General features: G+C 40.7%; 1 protein-coding gene and 1 long non-coding RNA gene across 2 annotated transcripts in view; one reads left to right on the forward strand and one right to left on the reverse strand.

Moving 5' to 3' along the window:
* Positions 1 to 26,472, forward strand: part of LOC116780027 (ubiquitin-associated protein 2-like) — a 136,390-nt gene that overhangs the window by 32,490 nt on the left and 77,428 nt on the right. The window contains exons 8-11 of the mRNA XM_032674529.1: positions 13,871 to 13,923; positions 19,176 to 19,243; positions 21,054 to 21,252; positions 22,209 to 22,413. Of these exons, the coding sequence (XP_032530420.1) occupies positions 13,871 to 13,923; positions 19,176 to 19,243; positions 21,054 to 21,252; positions 22,209 to 22,413 (525 nt within the window). The remainder of the gene's footprint in view (positions 1 to 13,870; positions 13,924 to 19,175; positions 19,244 to 21,053; positions 21,253 to 22,208; positions 22,414 to 26,472) is intronic.
* LOC116780061 lies at positions 1,076 to 25,457 on the reverse strand. Its single transcript, XR_004354304.1, has 3 exons — positions 25,353 to 25,457; positions 18,587 to 18,591; positions 1,076 to 1,115 (listed from the first exon to the last, which is right to left on the reverse strand). It is a non-coding gene; the product is annotated as an uncharacterized LOC116780061 (long non-coding RNA).

A 26,472-nucleotide genomic window follows, 5' to 3' on the forward strand; every position in this document is an offset into this window, starting at 1 on the left:
CAAATCATGCCTGACAAATTTGGTTGACGGGGTTTACAGATGTGGTGGATGAGGAAAGAGTGACTGACGTCACCCACTTGGACTTGTGCAAAGCATTTGACAGTCCCGCATGACATCCTTGTCTCTAAACTGGAGAGACAAGGATTTGATGGGTGCACCACTCAGTGGATAAGGAATTGGCTGGATGGTCACACTCAAGGAGTTGCAGTCAAGGGCTCAATGCCCAAGTGGAGACCAGTGATGGGTGGCGTTCCTCAGGGGTCAGTATTGGGACTGGTGCTGTTTAACATCTTTGTTGGTGACATGGACAGTGGGATTGAGTGCACCCTCAGCAGGTTTCCTGATGAGACCAAGCTATGTGGTGCAGCTGACACACTGGGGGGAAGGTATGCCATCCAGAGGGACCTTGACAGGTGGGCCTGTGCAAACCTCATAAAGTTCAACAAGGTCAAGTGCAAGGTCCTGCACCTGGGTCAGGGCAATCCCAAGCACAAGTATAGGCTGAGTGGAGAATTAATTGAGACAAGCCCTGGGGACAAAGACCTGGGGGTGATGGTTGATGAAAAAATGGATATAAGCCAGCGATGTGCAATTGCAGCCCAGAAAGCCAAGTGTATCCTGGGCTGCATCAAAAGCAGCATGGCCAGCAGGTTGAGGGAGGTGATACTGTCCCTCTACTCTGCTCTTGTGAGACCCCACCTGGAGTACTGCATCCAGCTCTGTCATGGTTTGAGATCCCCAAAATCTAATTCCCTAGTCCAAACCCCCTCCTACATCTCAACCTGGTGTGATATGAGTTTTCCAGACAACCACAAGACTCAAATTGGGGAAAAAATATATTACAATGACTGTACAAATAAATACTACAATACACTATATACAATCTTAATTATCTCTACCATGACATGAGTATTTACAATGGATCAAATCTCTTCTCCCCTCCAAATAAAAGTCCAGGAGGGAAGAAGGAAAGATCCTTTCCAACTCTCAGGGCAGCAGCTTCTTCAGAGTAGCAGTCTATCTCTCTCATGCATGCAGCTGTAGCTGGATCTCTGCCAGCACACACGAGGGGATATCCAAGCCCCTCGGCCACTTGTCCTCCAAGCGAGGTTCTTCTTCCGTGGACTGCGTTTCCCAGGACAAGGGGCACTATCACCACGTCATATCACAAAGCTCAGGGGTCTTCGTGACGGTCCTTATCTTCAGGGGATTCAAGTTCCCTACAGAACTCTGTGCTCTGCCTCAAGCAGCAGGGGGGCCAAGGTCAACCCCTCCGCATTCTTTTGTCTGAGCTTTTTAGCTCCTCTCTGCAGTGCTGCTGCAGTTTTAGGACTTCCATTCAGTAGGAGTCCATCCTTTCCACTTAGGAAAGGTCACAAAAGGAGTTTGGGGTTTTAGTTTCAGTTCTTACCCCAACTTCCTCTCTCTCTCTGCTGGTTCTCTCTCGACTCTCTCAGACACCTCTGTGTCTTCCTTGCTCAGCTGCATGCTGTTTTGCTGCTTCTCCAGTTCAGTTCTTATCTGTTGACTTTTAGCCATAGCCTCTGTTCACTGCTACCTCTGCCGCTGCTCCGTTTGTCCACTCATGGTGGAGAAAACTTCTTTAGCTTTCAGCCACAGGCACTTAGCCCAGCATTACGCTATTCCAAGTCCCTGCAGCTCCCCGCTGCTTTAAACTGAATGGCTTTAAACTGAATGAGAATAGATTTAGGTTAACTATTAGGAAGAAACTCTTCCCTGTGAGGGTGGTAAGGCACTGGCACAGGTTGCCCAGAGAATCTGTGGATGCCCTGTCCCTGGAAGTGTTCAAGACCAGGCTGGATGGGGCTTTGAGCCACCTGGTCTAGTGGAAGGTGTCCCTATCCACAGCAGGGGGGTTGGAACGAGATGATCTTTAAGGTCCCTTCCAAACCAAACCATTCTATGATTTAACAACAAGTCGGGCAACTACTGGTGATTCTTTTTGAAGCAGCATAAGTTCTTGGTGCTGATTATCTATCACTGCTCCCACATGAGTCTTCTTGTGAAACTGTCTAGCCACAGTAATTATGTATTTCTTTGGTAGTATTGGTTTCACTGTAGTTGTCTATATTCATTCATTTTTGTTTGCTTCCCATTCTTTCCACTGTTCTTTTTGATATGATGAACGGTCATTCTCATACATTTTGTGGTCTGTTAAATTTGGCTGTTTACTTTCGTCTATTGCTGGAATCACAACCATGCATCATCTTGGAGGTTGTCGGGCTGCAGTTTTCATGGTTGTTTTGACTAAGTCATTCCCTCTGCTAATTTCTGTAGCGCCCTTAGTATGGACTGGGCAGTATATGACAGCAATTTCTATAGGTAACTGGATTGATTCTGGACAGTTATATATTTCTTCTCCATTGGACACTTTCCTGATCAAGTGATGAATCCTCATTCTTTCCATAACATTCCTGTTGTGTGACATATCCTGAAGGCATTTTGAGAATCTTAATAAATATTGAGTCATTTACCTTTTCTCAGATGTGCTACATGTTTTAAAGCTACCAGTTCTTCTCCTTGTGCACTCATCGTTGCTGGTAGAGGTTCAGCTTCCGTTACTTGCCCATGGCTGGTCACAGCATATCCAGTCTGTTGTTGTCCATGCAGGTAGTAAAATGAGCCATCTACAAACAGAATTAGGTCTGGATTCTGCAAAGGCACATCAGTTAAATCTGCTTATGGTTTACTTGATATGTTCATCATCTACTCACACGTAATGTTGTTCCCCATCATCAGGCAAATGCATTAGGGATGCTGGATTCAAGGTATTGCATCTTTTCAAAGTTGCGTTATCTGCCATTAGAAGAATTAGCTTGCATCTGTGTGCCTGTTGCGGCAATAAGGCTTGGGTTGCATACTGTTTCAACAGTATTTCCACTTTGTGACCTAAACTGTTACAGGGTATCCCAGAATGAGGGGACAGACCCCATGCAATAAGTTCTATGTCCTCATTTCTTGTTGCTTCTGTCTGAGGCTTCATTAATTCTCGTAACTCAGGACTTCGTCAACAAAATCCCACAGTTCTAAGAAACCCTCACAACTGTTTCTTTGTAATCAGACGTGGAAGATTTATTTATAGCTTCTATTCTTTCTGGGTCTATTACTTGCTGCCCTTCCCTTAGGATAAACCCTAAATATTTAACTTCCTCCTGACACAACTGGAGTTCGGATGGAGATGTGGGGATGACCTTTCTCTGCTAAGGCAGTATGTAGATGTATAGTATCTGTTCTACAGGCGTCTTTATCTGTACTTTCTTTTAGCAAATCATTACATATTGTACAAGAGCTGATTTACCCAGTAGTTTTATGTCTTTCAAATAATTTCTCAGTATTTGTGAAAAAATTGTAGGATACCATAGGGAGGCTCATCCAGGTTAATTGTCCATTCCATGTAAAGGCAAACTTGTCTGTCCCTATCTGAGGAATGCTAAAGGCAGTGGTTAGATCAATCACAGTAAAATATCTTTCCCAATGTGATATTTGTAAAAGTATGATAGAGGAATCAGGCACTACTGGATGAGGAGCCACAGTGTGCTGATTAATTAGATCTTGTGCAAAATGGTATTCCAGGTCCCTATCTTCGTCTAATCTATTGGGTTTTTTTACAGGAAGTATAGGACTATTATTTAGCGACACACACTCTCTAAAAATTCCTTGAGTTAAGTACTGGTCTATTTGCTTTTGAATTCTCTTTTCAGCTTCTTGGGGATTAGTATACTGCTTTACAGCTGGGGGCAGGTTTCCTCCATGTTTTTGTTTATGGATTGAGCTGAAACTAGTCAACCTAGATCTGTGCTAGTTTTACTCCACAACTTTGTTGGTACTGATTTCAATATTTCCAGTATTTTTAGCTCACTGCGGGCTTTCAGTGGCCACAGTCATCATTCTTATGATTATTAAGCCTGTTCCTTCAGGTCACAAGTGTAATTCTATGTCAAGAGCCTGTGAGAGATCTCTCCCTAACAGGCATGTTGGAGAGTCCTCTGCTAATACAAATTGCCCCCATACACTCTTGTTTCCTATGGTTACTAATAGGGGTTTACTTGAATTCTGCTCTTTGTCCTGTGACTCCATGTATTAAAATTGTCTGTGGTCCTAGACTCTCTTTGGTAAAATTCACAAGGGATAATGTGACTCCTGTATCTACCAAGAATTCAACTTCACACCCTTCAACTTTACCTATAGTATGTCCCTGTTGGTCCAAATGAATTGCCCACATATGAAAATTTTTTAATCTTTACACACACACCTCCCCCCCCCCCGAATCTGCAGGGTCCCTTTTCTATAGTCATTGTGATTGTGAGTTTTCCTGGGACAATTTTCCCTGGTGACAATTTCTACCTTTTGTTATTTCCTGTGGCTGGAGTGGACATTCCCACTGAGTATGTCCTAAATTCCCACAATAACAATGCTCACTTCCAGCATTCCTTCCTGTTCCTCTTTCCTTTTTTCCTGGTCTTAGTTCAGATCTTGTATCTGGTCTTCTCACTCCCCGGTCTGTCCTTCACTTGTAAATTCCTTGTTAAAGATGCAACCAGTAAATTTATTTTCTGTTGTTTTGTTTTTCTCCTTTAATCTGCTCAACTTTTTGCCTTACCTCGTGCCCATCATATACAAACACAGCAATACTCAAAATCTTTTGCGCATTCTCTCCCTACCACCCAGGCATGTGTTCATTAAAGTATTTCTGTATATTGGAGGCTGCCTGATTCACAAAGACATTAATCATGAGCACATCATAAAAATTCTGCAACATCAGTCCTCTATGTTTTAGCAGAGCTTATTTGGAACCATCTACAGAAATCACTCAGATGCTTATTGGGTCTCTGCCTGTGTTCTTGTACTTTGGTCCGGTTCATCCCCTGTTCCCCACATGCTCTAATAGCTTCTACTAAATTCCAGAACCCTGTTTGAGAGATGGCTTGATCCCCTGCATTATTATAGTCCCAGTTTGGATCATTTGCTGGCCAGGGGTGTCTGTTACCTCTTGCCTGTTGAGTCAATTCAGAATACTTATTTATCTCTCTCATCAGGTTGGAATAATTCCTTCAGCAACACCTGGGTATCTCCCTAGTTCAGATTGTGTCCAGTGCATATATTGGAAAATAGTTGAGTGCATTTCTCAGCATCCTTCCATAGTCTTGGCATTTTACATCCCCCATAGAGCCAAGTCACCAGGATTCCAAGGTGATTTTGTAAATATTTGCAATACAGGTGGGGGTCCAGCTGCAGCTCTCTGTTGCATGGCAACAGGATTAGGCAAGACATTAGGAAGCATAGGATAGAGTCCGTCAGCCAGCAGAACAGAAGACAGACAGGAAGCAATAGGTGGCACAGGCACAATTGGGCAATTATCTAAGGCTTGTCCGGGCCAGTAGGTTTACCTACTGCAAGCATTATCTTTGGTGATGCCTCTTTCATCCCACACCTGACTTGGGTGTTTTCTCTCCCACACCTAACCATCCCAAATGTACCAGTAATCCATTTATCCTGGGAACCTATCTTCTAGTCGATGTTGCAGAAAGGTAAGTCTGTGCTGGTCAAAGGTCCCTTGCAGTGGCAACCATTCTGCCAGGGTTCCACCTCTAGGTATAAATGGCCGGTCTTCTTGACATAAAATATCTGTGTGCTTCTTTTTGATAGATTTGCTGAACCAAAAATTCTTTTCCAGTTTTGTAGTACCTTGACCAAGGGCCCCCCCTTTTCTATGCTGGGTATATTTCCCATCACTTATTTATCCTTGTGCGCTTTACTCTGATCAGGCCAAGCACCAACCCTTTCTCCTTGTGCAGTTTACACTGATCAAGCCAACCTCCCCCCCTCTGTTTCCACTAAGTCTACTCATGGAATTTTGACACACACTCACTCTTGGGGTCACTTCCTCCTTTTTCAGGCTCAACTCTAGGTTTCCCACAGCAGAGTCTCAAGTGTTGGATTTTATAAAAATAAGTAGTTTAATAGAGTGGTACAGCAGCAGGTCAGCTTGAGCTTAGGTGCCTCTGGAGAGGGACTCAGAACAAAGAAATCCCCTCAAAACACAGCACTGTACCAGCTACTAGGAAAATTACTAAGAAAATGAACTCTATTCCAGCCAAAAACATATCTAGGTGAAAATAAAGCTTGCAGCCTAAGGCTTCAGCACATCCAGCTACTCATGCTAAGCAAGTAAAGCTAAGCAAATGGCATACTAAATCACACAATATTATGACTCTTAAGTGATTCATTCTTATTTAAAATTTATTAAGTTAAACAACTCGTATCTCTCACAAGTCCTACTAAAAGTGATTGGTTCATAGGCATTGAGCAGTAGGGTGTGAATATTTAAGTAGAAAAAGAAAAAACACATTTACGAATATGAATCCACTCAGTGACACTGGGATGGTTTTGGCAGCCCCACCTGTATAATATAAGAATGTGAGTCTCTAAGATGGAGAATTCCAAGATCTGCCACTTTTGAAGAGAAGAATTAATTAAAGCATGAGTAGGCAACTGAATGAAAGCCAAAAGAGCAGTTGTCCTGTCTGAACACAGAGGCAGCTGTGTGTTTCTGTATGAAGTTTTAAGTGGGAAGTGCCCAGTCCTGACCAAAGGCAAGAGACAGATGTAGTTTGGAAAGGAACCTTTTAACAGTGATCTCGTGGTGATTCAGAAATGAAGTGTGTGACCTGCTTGTCTGTGATGGGAAAAACAGGATACCTTTCTGCTTCCCATATTCTGTGACAGGAGATAAAGACAAAGGAAACTCTGCATCATGTATGTTATTGTCTGCACCACCTAGTGATAGAATTTTTTTAACCCAGCAAAGGGTAACTTTTCTGATGTCTTCATCACTGAAGCCTACTCAGATGATTTTTCATCAACCCCTGTGTCAATTGTGGAAGGAGAAGACTGATACTGGAGGCCAGAGCATGCTCCATTGGGATCTGCTGTGAGCCTTTTGAGATGCAGCTTTCTAAACTTCATACAAGCCAGTTTCCACTTAACCAGAGAAGACAATAAAAGGCTCAGAGTTTAGGAGAGCCTATGAGTCTTGTCACTCTGAGTGCCTTCTAGTCCAGTATAGGAGAGTGACCTTGAGTATATTAATGGCTACTGAAAGGGAGTACTCTGGCCAAATTATGGTATCTTTCCAAGAAATTACTTTTAAAATTACTTGGTACTATGGTGCAAACAGAAACACATCTTTTACTTTCACTCATGTTGGTTTTTCAAAGAAGTTTATCAGATAATAAGAATACCTAATGACTTGAAAATTCCCCTTAGGAATACTGATACTGTTGTTTGCTATATGGTAGCAGAGAGCAAAATATGTTGTCACAAGTATTGCAGAAACAATAAGGTTAGCTAAAGAAAGAAGATAGAGAAGAAAGGTATGAGGACACTGGACCAGAGGTAGAAAATTCACTGATTAGTTATTAATGAATGCAACTGTAAGGCTTATGCATGACTTTGACTTGTGTTTCACTTCCTAAGTGAGTTCAAATGTTTTGTGACCCTCTCTGTTAACTCAGGGTAGCCTTCATGTGCCTCCCTTATGGCAGCCTCTGTTCCTTCTTGTAGACATCTCCTCAGTCTTCAGTAATGGAAGAATTCTACCTAGGAATAAGAGTATTTTTGGTGTTGGTAAACAGATCCCCATAAGAGTATGAATGTGCCTACATGAGGGGTGTGCTGCTAAGCAGAAAGATAGGTGGAAATTCAAAGTGTACTAGTTGACATGTGGAACTTTTGTTTGGATGCCAAGTGCATTGTTGCTGTTAGGCTGTGCATGTGTCACTGAGAACCGCACTGAACTTCAGTAACACAACTCAAGGCGTGCATGGAAAGTTGAGGAGCAAGGTGTGAGAAGGCATTTGGGAATTTTCCCTGTCCTTGTCGGATTAATGAATGAGTGTCAGTGTGGAGAGTTCCTACAAAATCTTTGGGGGTCTTGGATGGTCTTGATCCCCCCTACAGTCCATGCCTACTTCCTAATCTCATTCTTGCACTTGTGCTGTACTGTGTTGTGCTTATCTTCGGGAACTAGAACAAGGACGTTTGTCCCAAAAAAGTGCTGCCCTACCTTCTCCAGCCACATCTTGTTCTTTCTCACAGTGTATTACTACCAATAATCCTTGGTTGATCTTCCCAACAATCCTTGATTGGCTCCACAGCCATCCAGTTATCGGTGTTTGAGACATACACATTAGTCCCTTATCTTCTGGGTTTCTACATCTCTACGTATATGACTCTAGGGAGTGTGTTTTGTTTTAGTGTTTCTTCTTTAGACAAGCTGTAGAAATGTCAGAAATAAGTCCCTGAACCAAAAAGACTTCTTGAAAAAGAGTAGGCTTTAAAATTGAATCATTTAGTTTTGTCCAAGTGGGAAACACTTTCAACCTTGTGATGGAAAGCATCTTGAGGGTTATTAGAGGATGCTGCAGCTGAGGCAGTAGTTTTAAAATAGAAGAGAGTGCTGAGAAGGAAGATGGAAACAGAGGTGGGGAGGGGAAGGAGTGGCAGACAAGATGTGGGACTGGAAGCAGGTTGTACGAATTTGAGCAGTTAATCACAAGTATTAGTTTTCAATTTTTTTCCCTTTTAACTTACAGTGTTGTTAGGTTACTTACAAATCAACAGACTCAGTAATAAATATGTTACCAATGTGGAGTTACTAAAGATGTGAATGAGGGTGATGTGTATGTATGGAAACCAATAAAGGCTGCAGTGGGCTAGCAAAGGATTTCAGATAAGTGTATACAGAGAGGAAGGGCAAGATGGAAATCTGTCTTTATTCCTCATTACTCAGTCCTATTTCTACTTTAATATTAAAAAAAAATAAATTATCTCATACTGGCTACACAGAGAATTAGTATCTTTCATCTGCAGTTACATTAAAAAGGAGGTAACTGGGCAACTACCTGGAGAAACAAAACCAATTTTGCATATCAAAATGTTTTCTAAAGACATCATGCAAATATAAGCTCTGTGGAGTTTTGAATACTTAGTATTTCCTTTTTAAGCCAGTGGGAAATGATCAATATTAACATTTTCAATTAAAAATAAATACACTATTTGTTTCCAAAATGTACTTGCCCCCATACGTGCACTGAAAGCACTCTAGAACCTCTTGTCCTGAATTGTTGCAGATGCCAGAGGAATCACAGTATCCTGAATGAAAGGTGTTTCTAGGTGCACTGTTGTGTAATCCTATAGAAAAGCTAGTTGGTTCTGTGGAGGTAAAATTTAGTGTTGTTGGCTGAAATACAAAAAAAAGAGTAAAGGGCACATCTTCAATGGTTCATAATGTTTAAGTGTGATTGTATTTCAAATAATTCAGCATTGGGTTTTCTAAATCCTAATTTTTATAGAAGTAACATACAACTGAAAGGTAAAGAGAAGGGACAGGTAGGAGGAAACAAAACAACCAGTCCTCATTGAAAAGGGAATAAACTTGAACAGCATAATTGATATTTTTTTACAGGCATGCTGAATGTTCAGTCTCAGCTTTTTTTGTAATGTACAAGTCCATGGGAGATCCTGAACCTCAAATCACAAAAGTTCTTATAAATAAATTATGTTGGAGGTGGTCACTTCTCAAATTAGGTTACAAAAAATGGTATTATATTCTGGTAATTTAACGATACTTCTACTTTGACAGAGTTTCATAAATTTAACATAGAAACTTAATTTGTTATTATCTTGGCTATGAGCAGTCTAAAATAACTCTGAAACTGAAGAACAACATGAAAAAATAAATTATAGTGTAACTGTCAAGGGGAAGAAGGGAATTGTGTAGCTTAAAAGTTACAAGGAAGTTTTTTTTTTTAGGACTGCTGAAAAAGTCAGAAGGAACATTTTAGGAAACTTTCAGGTCATTCTAGAATGTGAATGTAATCCAGAAGGAAAGGATTATTACATAAGTTTAGGATAGAACAAAAAAAAAATTATTTGGGGGCTAATATCTATGGCTGATTATTCAAAAGAGAAAAAATCAAATAGTGTGACACGAAGTGAGGAATTGGAGAGAAATAGTTGAAGCCTTACCAAAAATATGTAGTATACTTTTTATTGGCTTTATAACTTTCTAAAACTAGACTTGTTACTAAGGGAAACAGGAAAGAATTGTGATGCTTTGCATGGCTTGGGGAAAAGGTTGGGAAGAGGATATATGGAGCTGCAATAATGTCAAGGTGGATTTTGGACTAAAAGGAAATTGTGCTTGTGGCAACATCAGACTTAGAAACCCATCAATAGGAGGAAGATGTTAGCAAACTGGATTTAGTGCAGAGAAGACCAGTGAAATAACTGAAACTGGAAGGACTGAGTGGGAAAGGTAGAGTGTTAAACAATAATAATAAACTTAGTAGTTTGAGTAAACTAATAAAAGAGTGATGTTGTGCTCAGTATTTAAAAAGACTAAACCCACAGAACCACGGTCATAAGTAGGAGCAACAGATAAATGTTTAAATTGAATATCAGGAAACTGTCTCAAGTATTATTCTAAGTAGGTTCAGTCTCCCAAAGGTGGTGGGGAAGCAATGGATCCCCTACCCTCTCACCACCAGGCAGGAAGAGGGGACCTTAGCAACGGAGGGGAGTGGAACAGGCTATTGCTTAGGGTGGCAGGCAAATCCCCTCCTGACCTACCTCACCTCCCCAGGTGCCTCTATACAATAGGTATGAGACCCTAAAATCTGAGGACCAGGGAAACAAGAATGTGGATGAAGGTATTCTGGGATAGAGGGATCACCTAGGGCAGGGCAACCCACCCCCCACATCAGGACTTGCTCAGTTAAGAAAAAAAGAAAGGTAGTAGTCATTGGTGACTCCCTTTTGAGAGGAATGAAGGGCCTGCTAAGCTGACTGGACCCAACCCATAGGGAGGTGTGCTGCCTCCCTGGGGCCTGGGTAAGAGACATCACCAAGAAACTTCCCAGTCTGGTACAGCCCACTGACTATTACCTGCTACTGGTTTTCCAGGTGGGCAGCTACAAAGTCCCAACAAAAAGGTTGCAGACAATCAGGAGGGACCTCAGGACCTTGGGACAACTGGATGAGGGATCTGAAGCACAAGTAGTGTTCTCTTCTGTCCTGCCGGTTATAGGGAATGATGGGGCAAGAAGCAGGAAAACCATGCAGATGAACACCTGGCTTTGAGACTGGTGTTACCAGCAGGACTTTGAGGTTTTTGATCATGGGTCAGTTTATACAACACTGAGCCTGCTGGCAACAGAAGGGGCCCACCTGTCTCAAAGGGGAAAAAGGATCTTAGCTCAGGAGTGAGCAGCGCTCCTTGAGAGACCTTCAAACTAGATTGGAAGGGAAATGGACAGGACAGGGCCAGGTTCAACAGAGATAAGGTGTGGGAAGGGGAGAACTATTAGTGACCACCTTAGTATCAAAAGGAGGCTTAAGAAGGGATACCTCGAGCAAGCACAAGCAGACAAAGATGTAACCATGGGGCATCCCCTTGCACCCCTACTGGGATGTTGACACACTCAAATACTTCTATAAAGTGTCTGTACAGCAATGTACGCAGTATGGAAAACAAACAGGGGGAACTAGAGATCTGTGTGCAGTCACAGGGCTTTGATCTCATTGCCATTTCACAGACATGGTGGAATAGCTCACATGACTGGAATGCTGTCATGAAGGGCTACACACTGTTTAGGAGAGACAGATCAGGAAGGTGCAGTGGTGGAGTTGCCCTCTGTGAGGTAACACATGGAATGTATTGAGTTCTGTCTTGGGGTGGATGATGAGCAAGTCTGGGTTAGGATGAAAGGGCAGACCAGTAAGGGTGGCACTGCTGTGGGTGTTTGCTACAGACCACCTGATCAGGAGGAGGAAGTGGATGAGGCCTTCTACAGGCAGCTTGAAGCAACCTCACAGTCACAGACCCTGGTTCTTGTGGGGGACTTTAACTACCCTGACATCTACTGGAAAAGTAACACAGCAATGCACAAACAGTCGAGGAGGTTCCTGGAAAGCACTGATGACAACTTCCTGATACAGGTAGTGGAGGATCCCACAAGAAATGATGTGCTGTTCCACTTCATACTAACTAAGGTCTTGTTGGAGATGTGAAGGTTGGGGGAATCATTGTGGACTTCAGTATCATGTGAGGAAGAAGTAGGACAGCAAGTAAGATTGCAACCATGGACTTCAGGAGAGCTAAATTTAGCCTCTTCAGGGATCTTCTTGGAAGAATCCCATGGGAATAGGCCCTGCAGGGAAGAGGGGTCCAAGAGAGCTGGTCAGTATTCAAGCATCCCTTCCTCCAGGATCAAGAACGGTGCATCATGATCAGTAAGAAGTTGGGCAAAGGGGGCAAGAGACCTGCATGAATGAACAAGGAACTCCCACCATTACTCAAGCATAAGCAGGAAATACGCAGGAGATGGAAGCAGGGTCTGACCACTTGGAATGAATATAGAGAGGTTGTCAGAGTAAGTAGAAATGAGACAAGGAAGGTCAAGGCCCATCTGGAATTAAATCTGGCCAAGGATGTCAAGGACAGCAAGAAGGGCTTCTTCAAAGACATCAATAACAAAAGGAAAACTAAGGATAATGTGCACCTGTTACTAAATCCAGGGGGGAATCTGATAACAGAGGATGCAGAGAAAGTTACTAAACATCAGTGCATCAGTCTGCACCTACAAGACCAGACCTCAGGAATCTCTGATCCAGGAGACCAGGGTAAAGGAATGTTGGAAGGAAGACTTTCCCTTGGTCAAGGAGGATCAGGTTAGAGAATTCCTAGGAAAATTTGGCATCCACAAGTCCATGGGCCCTGACGGGATGCACCCATGAGTGCTGAGAGAGCTGGTGGACACCATAGTGAGGCCACTCACGATCATCTTTGAAGGGTGGTGATGATCAGGAGAGGTGCCTGGGGACTGGAAGAAAGCAAATGTCACCCTGGTCTTCAGAAAGGGCAAGAAGGAGGACCCAGGGAACTACCAGTCAGTCAGCTTCACCTCTATTCCTGGAAAGGTGATGGAACACCTCGTTCCGGAGGCAATCTCTATCCAATGGAAGGCAAGAAGGTTATCAAGAGCAGTCAACATGAATTCACTAAAGGTAAATCATGCTTGACCAAACTGATTGCCTTCTACGATGAAACAGCTACCAGGATGGATCATGTTTTTGCATCTGTAGGATCATTTCCTGTAGCTTTCTCGTTGCTGCATGCTTTGGACTGCACGCTGTGCTCCAATGTTTGCCAAATAAACTCTGCCACAAGTTATGGGAAGAAACATTTTGCAGCTACAATGGAAGTTTATTGACTCTGTTACTGCTGTTATATGAATTATATATGTTTTAAGAGAAAATTGCTCTCTCAGGGGAAGGCACTGGGGTATTTTTGCCCTGAGGAGAGAGTTAAGACATTTGAAAGGAGCCTCCAGAGACATGTCTTAGATCTTGAATTTGAGTATGTTGAAAGTAGGATTATGGACGTTGGAGCAGGTGTTGTGGTCATATTTTGTTCAAGCTCTGTATAAATTTGTGCATTAAACTGGGAGATCCCATGGGAGAGTTGAGTAATCCCTTATTGTAATAGGAGGAAGTTCTAATGTTTACAATTAATCGCTGGTTGCAGACGTGTTCATGCAAATTATGTCTGGTACCATAGTGGCTAAAAAAATACCTGAAGTCAGAAATTAAAGGGAACCCCCCCCTTTCCCAAAATTGTAAATCTGCAAAACAGTTTTCTAGAGTTTCCCATGTTTCCAACCACTATCTCCTTGCTTTGTGTTCCACTAATAATGAAAGCAGGATTGCTTACAAAGCAGAATGGTTGAAATATGACATTATGCTTTTAGCTTGTAATTGTTTTCTTTCTTTCCCCTAATTACAATAGGACCATGGAAAAACTCAGTAGAAGAATGGACTGCAGAAGACTGGAATGAAGATGTAAGTGTGCCTTGTTAGACTGATTGATTATTTACCCTTTTCAGAGTTTCTGTGTTGTCTTCAAAAACTAAATGTTTGAAGTAATACTTTGTATGCATGCAGCGATATTTCTTATTGTGTTTCTTGCCACAATTCCTGTTTAAAATATATATATTTAGATAAACTTATTTTTAAAATAAAATTGAATCAAGAAATATTAATGTTTTTTACTGGGTGGACAATACATAGATAATAAAATTTTAAGTTTTATCCCAAGTTAAGTATTTGTGAATTATAATTCTACACTGCTCAATGCTGATGTGTGTTAACTGCATACTTCCCCCTACTATTATGTGAGGATTTTAAGCCATATTATCACAAGACTTTTATGGAATTAAGTGCTGAAGTTTACTATCAACTTTAGACTCCTCGTTTGATGCTTTTTGTTTGAAATCTTCATAATTGTTCCATTTAGCCCACTTCATGTTCATAATCTTAAAAAAGGAGCTGGTAGTATGCTGATGTTGGCACTTGATTGCTTCATTCCTGTTGCTTCATCATGATGTGTTGTCTACTTACAAGAATTTTGGTTCTCATTCTTTAACAGGCAAGAGATGTCTTCATGTCTGCAAAATAATTGACATTGTGATCATCATGCATGAAAATTGCATTCGTGATTTTAAGTTTTCAGTTATATTAAAGCGTAAGCAGTTTAGAAAACAGACTAGATAGCAAGAAATGTGGAAAGGAAAACTTAGCTTTTAAGAAGTCTTTCTTTTTTTATATGAACATCCATTATTTCAAGTTTATTTTCAGAAGAGTAAGAGATTGTCTCAGAAGTCATTCCTTTTGCCTCCTCCTGTAGGGTGGTATGTCAGCGTTATCCCTAGAAACGTGTGAATGTGTCATATAACAGATATGAAAACTCCATTCTTACCTAGCAAGAGGGACACGTCTTTCGAGAAAATGAAAAGAAATTCTAAAATTCGTAGGTTTTCTGTATCAGTTACTGTCCTCAAAAGCTGGCAGCTATTTTAAACCTGTCTTCTATTTCTGCAGTATATGCTAGAAATAAACTAAGGGCTAAGGATACTGAAAAATTATGGCCTTGTTCTCACCCTTGTTTGCTGGTACAATACAGCATTTGTAATACAGGAGGGGTGTTGAGCAATGCTGACTAGGTAATTAGCTATTAAACCCAAGTAATTTGTACATGAATCTTGAAGGAACAGCAAATGAAATCTCTAGCCTGTTGTTAATTTTTATTAATTTTGGTGTGCTGGAAAAATCCCTGTAACCTAGGAGAAAGTTGTTCATATGCTGATGATCAGAAAGAGTGAATGAAATAGCAAGCTGCAGACAAATTAGCCCAAAACATCCCTGGGGAAAAAATAAAGTAAAATTGATTCATCGGATTAAAAAAAAAAAAAAAAAGGAAGTGCAAGAATGCAATGCAGCTTGTGTCATTCAGTGTAGTTTTACGAAAATAGGTTCACTTCAAATAAACCTGATATTGGTCTTAAAGTAAATTACAAGTTAACTTTAAAGATAGAGTATGTCCTTGTAAGAGATTTAATCTACATCTTTTCTTCTAAATATAATTACATGCTTTCATGAAACACATTAAGTGGATTGAAATCTACCATGCAAATTTCAGCCAATAATCTTTTGCAGGAGGGCCCTTATTAAACATGGGCATTTCTAGGAGGGCTATAAAGGAATCCAGTCCCAGCCCAGATGCAATCTAGTGTCTTTATCAATGATTTGGAAGTAAAAATAAGATCACTGCTGAATAAAATGTATGGAAAATAAAAAAATTATTGGAATGCAATTAAAAGTAAGTCAGTCATACAGAAATCTGGACCTCTGCTAGACTTGACCTGTTCAAATGAAAAATACTTTAATATAGCCAAGTGCCCATTTGTTTAATAGGAATAAAGGCACACCTCCAGAATAAAGGGCTGGTGTCTAGAAAGCAGCAACTGAAAAATTTTCAGCATTGTAGCAGATGATGAAAAAAGAACGGCTCAGCATGATCTCCTAAAGGGCTGATGCTGTGACAAAAAAACCCTATTGTAGACTTTTTGACCATAGTCACTCTTCCCTGTCTCTTAATCATTCTTGATTTATATTTTTGTATGTGGACTCTTCTGAACTTGATTCTGAAATACTACATCCAATTTTTTATTGCTTTTACAAAACAAAAAATGTGGAAAATACCTGGAAATATTTACTGATAGCATTGGTGTTTGAGAGTGAGATTTTTAGTTTACTGAATCTGAAAAGGTTAGCATATAATGGGCTCTTGTTTTAGTCTAGCAGAAAAAGGCATAATATGAACCTGTGGCTGGAAAATGGAGCCATGCATTTAAACGTATAGTAAACAATTCTAGCAGCATGACTAATGATTGAAACAACCAAGGAAGTTGATGTATTTGCTGTCTGCAGGTAAAGACCAAGTGTTTTTCTGAAGAATATTTTTGTTTAAATGTTGTGTTCTCTAATCAGATACAAGTTAGGTGCAGGTGAGTGAAATTTCGTGTTGTTTGACCTGAGAATGATTTGATTTCTGCGACCTAATAGTCCTTTCTGGTATTTATCTTTCGTAGTGAGTATTGAGTGAGTATAGTAGGTTGTCAGCATACTAATTAATAGAGGAAACTACTTGCAGTGAAAATAGGAGGTTGTATAGACAATGAAGGACCAGACAAATATTGAGCGTCTGTAGATGGTTCTGGATTTTCCTCTTAAAATTGTGATTATATTCTCCTGGCTAATTAAAATAAAGTTTAACTACAGAAAGTATCAGAAGAGGAGAAATACAATACATACAAACTGCTAGAAAGTGGATGAAGGCAAAAATTTTCTGTACAGTATTGGTAGTCTTAGTTTTTATTTGAAACAATGGCAACACTTTAAAAAAAAATAATGTATTTTAGTGGGAGTGTTTCCTTTACCAGGAAGCAGCGTGAGAACTTGTTTTAATTTCTTTACCTTCAGTACATCATATCAAAACACTAATAAGGTTTTGTTATTTCTGATTTGTTGCTGTTGAGTTTTTATGAGAATGCCAGAGTATATTTTCCTGTGCTCCTCACTTATCAACTGGTCATAGGAGTTGATAGCTAGTTGTTAAATATATTGTCTGTTTGGTGATTGAAGAATTATTTTTATCATAGAAACAGGAGCTGAAAAGCACAGGCATTTCACTGCAGATGACAGAAATACCCTTGTGAGGCTACTGCTTGCAAATGGTTCACAACTGTTCATTCAGTGGGAAAATGCCAGAGCTTCAGTGGAAGATTTGCGAGTGTAGTGTACAGTGAGCATAAATAACTTTGTTAGGAGTTGATATTGCTTCTAAGAAATGCTAAAGACATCTGTGTAATAAAGCTTTTCAGCTGCTGCTGCACGTTTTGACAAATGCTGTAATCCCAGCAGACTTCTGAATTAGATGCTTGATTGGAGTTTGTGGCAGTGAGTTTGCCACAGGGTGTAATGTAAACTTCAATGTAGCCAAACTGGTAGCTGGAGATGTCTATTTTGCATGCTGGTTCAGTTGAAGAGAACATTTTCTCTCACACATCGAGCATGCTTTTGCATTGTCACAAACATCCTCAGGCTCCTTGATTTGATTACTTTTCAGGATTCATCAATGTTTTGGCCATGGTTAGTCTTATTCTGGGGTTTGTGAGCATAAGAAACTGTTGACATTACTAAGAATTTGCTATTTAACCAAGAGATTGCAGACCATAGTCTGCTGCTTGTGTCATTAGCTGACCTCCTTGTACCATATAATGCAGGAATCTCATGACACCACAGAAAGTACAGTACACGTTGTTCTAAAATAACACATATAGTGGGGAAAGGGCTGAGCAATAGAGAAATAGCCTTTTTAATTGGAAATATGCTTGAGCTGAATCTTCTTTCTTTGTTTTGGTCAGTACACAGAGTTGCGGGCTGGCAGCATTATGCACAGAACAGAGTTATGTTCCACAAATATGGGATTAAAATATGTTGTATTGGCAGGAAGGGAAGGAAATGGAGGAAGGAACTATGGTGGCATTTTTTCATGACCCAGTGTAGTGCTAGGAGAGCACATGAAACATTTGAACTTCACCTCTGAGTAGTAAGTGATTTGCTCCCAGTCAGACCTTCTGCATCCTGCTTAAATCAAGTGTTTCACAGGAGAATACCAAGCAGATGATCATGTACAGGGACATACATGCTTTCAGTAGAGCTGTTCATGGGATGGCAGATGAAATTGGCTTATGTCCGTGATGTCCTTTAAACTGGGCTACTAGCAATTAAAAAGGCATCGTTTCCTGGAAGAGCTAGATTCAAATGTCACATTCTGAAGGGATTCTTTGTGCATATCTCTGCCTTGTTAAATCAAACCTGTACTGGCTTAAGACTTCTTCTGGTTTGCAAGTATTCCTGTCAATAGAAAAGCTATTAAAAAACCCTCAAACAGGAAACAACCAACCCCCCTACAATCCAAAATCACCCCCTTTCCCCCCCAAAATGCCAACCAACCAGCTCCCCGTCTCCAGCTACCTGTGCAAGCATCTATCTTTATTGTAACAGCATGGTGGGAGCAGTACAGTTTTCTGCTGTGGATGGTCTGACTTCTTATACTAGTAAAAGCAATTACACAGTTCTGCCTTTATTATTGTTTTTAAACTCATGCTTTCAGAACAATCTATTTAAGATGTTATTACCACCCCTAGCAGAACTGCCAAGAAGAAACCACAAATGCTAGTTCACTGTACATACCTGAGTGCAAACCTGCCTCCACCAGTGATGTGAGCTGAAATGTAAAACACAGGGATACATGAAATTAATGGGAATGGTGCAATGTGTTAGACTTCTGCAACAAGGTTTATCAGAGTTGCTCTATGGAGTCCTGAATTATGTCTACACACTGATGATATACCAGATGTCACATTAATTACTTTCTAGTGGTATAGTTTTCAGTTAAACTATTTCCCAAACTGATGTAGTTACATTAGTATACTATTCAGTGTTGAGTAGATCAAATTTCCTAAGTTTAATTAAATTGGTACTTAATTCTGTGGAGAAGACTTTGCTGAAGTTTGACTACATGTTTTTGTCTTTTTAAGCAGAGCTGCAGCATAACTGGTTGTAATGATAGTTTGACTTTACTTTTATCTTAAAAGTGCATGATCAAGATGGAATTTCTGAAGATGTCACAGAACTGAAGTGTGAGCATGTGTATGATTAAAATAACTCTCCCCCCCACACTTTTTCAGCTTTCTGAAACAAAAGTCTTTACTGCTTCCTCTGTTCCAGCTGAGAATCATGTGACTCCTAGGCAGAGGTAAGCTCTTCTTCCACAGTTTCCCTATACCTTAAAAACTTTCTGCTTGGTGAAGCAATGCTAGTTTGCACATATAAAATGTTGACTAAAACACAGGGCAGCCTTGGTCAGAGATTGGTCAAACTAGTTTCAAAATTGTGAAAGTCTTGCTTTTGTGGGTTCCTGTGTTACCTATTATTGACTACAGAAGTGGAGTCAAACTTACCAAATCCGTGAACACAATACTGACAAGACCCTGTCTTCTGCACAGACTGCTTATAGGCAGGAACAAAAGTAGCCTGGAAGAAAACTTTGGTGCTGTTGAAAAGGAAGTTCTGGCTTTGCTGTCCAGAAAATGAAAACCCTGCCCCTGTAGATGCAGAAAGTGTTCAGAGCATAGTGCTTTGACAAATATGTTGACAGAAAAGCTTGTGTTGCTTACCAGGAAAATCTCCTTGCCATCACAATTTCTTCCCTTAACTGATGATATAGAATTCAGATAGAGAATGAAAAATATGGCAGTTGCTGCCTTTGCTTGTCTTTGTCTTCACCAAATGCATGGTCAATTATGTGGAATCAATTGCCTGCATTAGCCTCAGAGAGCAGGTTATGGTAAGACTTCTGTAGTTGGATAGCATGAGATCTGAAAACTAGATGACCTAATGGTCCCAAACATCCTGATACAGCTGTACTGCTGTACTTCAGACTGCAGTAAAATTTTCCTTATAACATGGGTGTGACCTGGAGGAGGCATGATGTCAGTTGACTTACAGTCTATATTCCATTCCTTTCCTTCTTAAAGGTGATGTGGCAGGGGGATTGGACTAGATGATCTCCAGAGGTCCCTTCCAACCCTAACTATTCTGTGATTCTGTGATATGCTCATATGTTCATTGTTTTAATGCAAATATTCTTCCAGTGGATGTCCCTCAAATTATGTTAGAAAATAGTTCATCAACTCGAATCCTGGTGTTTTGTTTTGTGGTTTTTTTGTTTTGGTATTTTGGTTGGTTTTTTACTTGCCATAAGAAAGGCTTGGACATTAAGAAATCTATGCTAATCAAAGTGTTGGAAGCAGCTCTTCAGCCCAAGCCTGTGGTATATTTAGGATAAACTTAAATCAAAATTTTTTAAGTAGATTGTTTTATTGTCTGAATACTTTGCTTTTCTTTGGATAAACCTGTGTTAAACATGTGTAGGCATTAGTAAGCCTTGTTAAATGTAAGAAAATTCACATTTCTCATCCTCCTCAGGTATGTGTGGTAGAGTAATTTTGGATATGTGCCTACTATAAAAAACTTAGCTTTTATTTCTGCTGCTCTTGTGACTTCCATACAATCACATATTTACTCAATTGCTGCATGTGACTTCATTCTTTACTGTCCTAATACCCACCCCATACAAAGGTAGGACTTTTATCCCTTGCTCTTTTTAAAGGAATAGCGTGATATACAGAGAATGTGGATTATTGATATATAATGGGTTTACAACTTAAATACAATGTATCTTTTATGACTTATCTCCAGTTACTTGGTTATATTAATCATATAGGTTATTTATGTGATACATGATGTTATAAATTTGATAATGTTTGAAATGAGAGCAAAGACAATTTATATTCCAGCTGTAATGGTAGGTTTCAGCTAGCAGAATTTTCTGGCAAAAACCTCTCTTCTGCCTCTTTTGTATGGCAGACAAGCAATATTTGAAAAGACTGTTAATGAGTAATAATTCTGTTGCTGGTACAGCAGCTTTAGTATTGTTTGTGCTTTCTTCAGTTTTAGCACAGTCTAATCATTGTGTTTATTCCAAACTTTTCTTTGTCTTATAGCATTGATTTGGTAACACTGTTTCAAAAGCCTGAAAAGCCTGTGACCTTTACCCAAGAGACAGAAGGCAACTCATTTGAGGTTCCCCAGCAGCAGACCTTTGGCCAAGCCCTAGTCTTCACAAATTCTCAGCACAGCACCCAGATGGCATCAGGAAGTGGCAGTTCCAGTGCTGTAAACTCTTATTCTCCTCAAAGTCTGGTAAAATTATTTTATGCTTTCTAAATATTCTTCATGAGTAAATATTTCAGGTTAAATAACTTTTCCAGTATGGGTCATTTCATGAGATGTTTCAATATTTATAAAATTCAGGTTGCAGATGTTGAACGAATTCTTAATTCTATTCCTTCCATTCACACACACACACAAAATAAAGATTACTTTTTCTTTCTGGTTTTGCTTAGTTGTTTCTTGGTTCACATGAAGTATTAATTTTTGAGTAGAGAGCAGATGAGTTTACTGCATGCGTATTTAGGATGAAATCACTTGTTTATAGTGAAGAGTTCTATGCCAGAAAACTGTGATGTGTTATTTGCAAGCACATATCTGACTGCTTTTTGTGAAAACCTGATTATTTCTGAGTCAATTGTGATGGTTTGAAATTGGGCACTTGAACTGATTTTCAGAGAATAAATGCAACTATTAGTTGCTATTTTGAGATGCATGGTTACAGAAAATCAGTATTGTAATCAGTGATGGAAGTTGTATCAGTGATAACCAGAGAGGATCTGGTCATATGCTCCAACTGCTGATTTTTTTACTGGTCATAAATTAAAACACAAGAAGTGCCACCTCAACATGAGGAAGAACTTCTTTCCATTGAGGGTGGGAGCACTGGAACAGACTGCCCAGGGAGGTCATATAGTCTCCTTCTCTGGAGACGTTCAAAACCCACCTGGACGCGTTCCTGTGTCACTTGATCCAGGTGACCCTGCCTTGGCAGGGGGGTTGGACTGGATGATCTCCAGAGGTCCCTTCCAACCCTAACAATTCTGTGATTCTGTGATTTATTAGTAATCTAGGAGTGAAGAGGTTTTGGTTGTTGATAAATACCAGCTGTAGGCATTGATCCTACGGTTATGTTCAAATTATTTATTAAATACACACCTCCACTCTTTCCCCTTTTTTTTTTTTTATTTTTTTGTGTCTTTTGGTAGTCTGCAGTTCTTTGTTCTGGCTTTGGTGAACTTGGGTCCTCTAAATTGACAAACTCTGCTGGATCTCAAATCTTGGACCAATTGAAATCTCCAGGTTTGGGTCAGTTTACCTCTCAACAAAACAATAATAGTTCTACCACCACTACCACATCATCCTGGGATCTAAAACCACCCATTACTCAGTCCTCAGTCCTTAGTCAGTTTGGTAAGTGCTTTGACATAGCTTTCTCTCTCTGTTAGTCTATAAGATTTCTTAATGCATATAACAGTTTAAAATGGCCTTAAATGAAAAGCTTTTTTAAAAAACCATAATCCTAATAATGTAATTGGTTACAGCATTGTGTTACACTTAGTCGCTGGTAATAGACATTAAGAATATATCACAAACTAAGTTTTGATAGGCTTAAGCCTATCTATAAATGTCACTGAATCTTTAGAGGTTGTTGAGCCTTCATGTAGTGACATCTTTGATTTTAATATGCTTGAATATTTAAGTGGAACTTTGATGTGACTTTGTGTTGTGGTATAATCCCAGCCAGCAGCCAAGCCCCATGCAGCTGGTTGCTCACTCTCCCACCAGTGGGATCTGGGAGAGAACTGGAAGGGTAAAAGCTGGAAAACTTGTGGGTTGAGATAAAGACAGTTTAATAGGGAAATGTCTCGGGTGGGAGTGGAAGGCTTAGACAAAATTTATTATAAAAGCCCTGCCGTTGAGTCACGAGGTGAAGAAAGGACTCCCTTGCTTTCGAAACCCCTGCTCAGAGAGGAGCCTAGGTGCAGCTGAATCCTATTTTAGCCTCAGATTATGTCAACAGTTTAAAGAATTACAGAGGCGTGATTGAACCAGTTTTGTCCCACAGGCTTTATTGATTAACAAAAGGAGAATATTTATATAAAATGAATCATTTATTATTACAAATGATCAGACAAAAGATCCTAATCAGAATTATTTACTACACAGCAATATAAATGCTAAAACTACTAGTAGTATAGTATAAAATAGAATAATGCACTATACTGAAGCAATTGTTAAAGCAATTATAGTAAAGTTAGCAAAAAGAAATAAAGTAGAGATTTGATGTAGCTCACCCATACCAACACTCATGGGGAGATCTCTTCCTCTTAACCTGGAGGAGTGTCCTTGGAGGGCGTCCCCACCCAAGGGAGGAATCTCCACACATACACCCCAAGAAGGGTTATGTTAGAAGAACCTGACTGTATTAAAGGGGACTGGACTTTTATAGTATAAAGTGATTAACTGCTAGTCACACAAATTAACAGTCCAGCTACCAGCTTATCTGTCAAATCCTGTTTCAACAGCAGGATGTGTATTCAAAGTCTGGTGAACCAGGCTGGTTTTAGTATAATCAACACCAAGACAGCACCCTGGAGCAAGCAGTTGAACTTGCATGATGGCTTGCATGATGGTTTGCATTGTATGCATTCTCTGACTGGATTTTAGGTCTGATTGGGGTAGGCTCTCCTGCCACAGCAAAGCAAAAGCCACAAGCAAAGCAGAACAAGGAATTCATTCACTGCTTCCCATGGACAGGCAGGTGTTCAGCCATCTCCAGGAGAGCGAGGCCCCATCATGTGCAACAGTTACCCAGGAAGACAAACAGTATCACTCCAAATGTCCTCCCCTTCTTCCTTCTTCCCCCCACTTTATATACTGAGCATGATGCCATATGGTCTGGAATATCCCTTTGGTCACTTGAGTTTGGTCACCTGTCCCAGCTGTGTCTCCTCCCAGCCTCCCGTGCATCCCCAGTCCCCTCCCCAGCATGGCAGTACAAAAAGCAGAAAAGGCCTTGGCTCTGTGCAAGCTCTGCTCAGCAATAACAAAGACATCTCTATCCTATCAACCCCATGTTCAGCACAAATCCAAAACACAGCCCCATACCAGCCACTGGGAAGAAAATTAACTCTACCCCAGCCAAAACCAGCACACTTTTTTTCTCAACAAATCCTGGAAAATACCCATTTCCAGTGTGCCTATGTTGCTTCTAGGTTGTACCATATTTTGTCTTTTTTCCCAATTTTTTCTCTTCTAATCATTCCATGAATTTTGAATGAGTACTATATAATTTCTTCATAATGTGCATCACATCTCAGTGTTCTTTCCCTAGTGTGAAGTCCATGTGTGCTGAAAATGATGCAGGTTAAATGATGCATTTTGTCTATTCATAATTGTATGGATTTTTCATTTAATTCAGTAAAATTAGTAGAAAGAGTAAAAATGACACAAACTTGGGTTTTGCAGTGTAGTTCCTAGCACTATTCTCACTGTGAAGAGTGATAGGTCTTGTATCTCTCTTGTGTGTATGCTTCCAGATAGGTAAGCACCGAATTTGGTAGCAGTTATAATCTTTGACATGCAGAAATTCTGAAAAAGTTTATGTACATTTTAAGTTTCTTTCTAATGTACTTCAACTGGATAAAAAAATCTTCACACTGCAAATGCTGTGAATCTCTTACAGTTGTTGACCAGTGCTCTAAGACACTTTTGGTGTCTGAAACTATGAAAGGGGAAGTCTTGGGAAAAAGCCCGTCAGCATCCAGTGTCTCTTGACTTTCAGCCATATTGAGATGGTAGATGACTTCCTATTTGTGTTGTTTGTAGGGGCAGGGGAACCCTAACTCATAATACCACTAAGTTGCAATTCCAGACCCCTTGGAAGTAGTCACATTTTATCAGCACAGTCAGTTGCAGTGAAACTTGCAGTGTTTGACTAAAATAATCTATAACAGTTTTTGAGGCCTAATGTGTGATACTGTTACGTGATGTCATGGTTTGAGAGCTCCAAAATCCAATTCCCTAGTCCAAACCCTCTCCCACATCTCAACCCAATTTGAGATGGTTTTTTTTTCCAGACACCACACAAGACTCAAATGAGGGAAAGGGAATATATTACAATGACTGTACAAATAAATACTACAATACATTATATACAATCTTAATTATCTCTACCATGACATAAGTATTTACAATGGATCAAATCTCTTCTCCCCTCCAAATAAAAGTCCAGGAGGGAAGAAGGAAAGATCCCTTTCCAACTCTCAGAACAGTAGTCCCTAAGGCAGCAGGTTCTCTTCTCTGCAGCAGCTGTAACTGGATTGTTGCAGCTGGATCTCTTCCAATACACACAAGGGGGTCTCCTTTCACCCCTCTTGGCTCTCCTTCGACTCCAAGCGAAGGTCTCACCTGTGGACTGCCAGCAGGGACAAAACTCGCTTCACCACAGGCATATCACGAGTGCAGGGGCATCTTCGTGAAAGTCCCTTCCTCAGGGGATTCACCCCTGAGTCAGAACGTCTCGGACAGCTTTCAGTTGAAAGCCTTTGCCTCAAGAGTTCTACCAGAGTTCCTGTGCTCTGTCTCAGGCTGCCAGCTTGGCAGCAGTGGCGAGGGGGGGTAGCCAAGGTCACCCCCCTCTGCATTCCTTCTCCATCCCGGTCCAGCTTTCCAGAACACTTTGAGCTTCTCGGCTCCTCTCTCTCCAGTGCTGCATGTTGCATTTTAGGACTTCCATCCAGTAGGAGTCCACCACCCCAACTTAAGAGGGGTCTCAAAAGGGTTTTGGGGAGTCTGGTTCAGTTCTTACCCCCAAAACTCTGTGTAGAGCTCAACTCTGCTCCCTCTGCTGCTGGCTTTCTCTCAGTTCTCCTTCCAGGAGTTCTCTTTGTGTGCTGCATGCCTTTGTTGTTGCTCGGTCTTATCTCATCTGGCTCTTTGCCACTGCTCCGTCCACTGCTGTTCTGCCGCCACTTTTCAGTGTCTCTTGCTGCGGCTCACAGTGGAGAAACATCTCCCAGCTCATAGCTATAGACACATAGTCCAGTTTAACACTGTTCCAAGTCTCTGTAGCCCTCCTGCCAGGGGCTGGGGGGGCCCAGAGGCCCCAAGGGGCTCCGAGCCCCTTCCTCGTGGCATTCACAACATGGCTACCTTCTTCTACCACCAAACCTACAACTACCTTCTCTTCCATTCTGGTTGTGATATGTTTATATTTTGCAGAAGTGCTCATTGGGTAAAACTTCAAAACTTCAAGGGTCACCACCCCCTGGGGTTTTACCATTTTATAACTTCAGGGGGAAAACTGCTTCCCCCCACCACACGTGACTATATGAATAGGTTTGGGTTTATATTTTTTAAGAAAGCCAAGGTAAGCAGCTCTGGTGCAGGTGCATTTTGCAGCGGAGCAGGGGATCTATGAGGGGGGTGTTGGTGATGGTGTCCTGAGCTGGGGAAACCCCAGGAGAA

Source organism: Chiroxiphia lanceolata, chromosome W (genome assembly GCF_009829145.1).
Source record: "Chiroxiphia lanceolata isolate bChiLan1 chromosome W, bChiLan1.pri, whole genome shotgun sequence".
In the NCBI taxonomy this organism is placed as follows: Eukaryota; Metazoa; Chordata; class Aves; order Passeriformes; family Pipridae; genus Chiroxiphia; species Chiroxiphia lanceolata.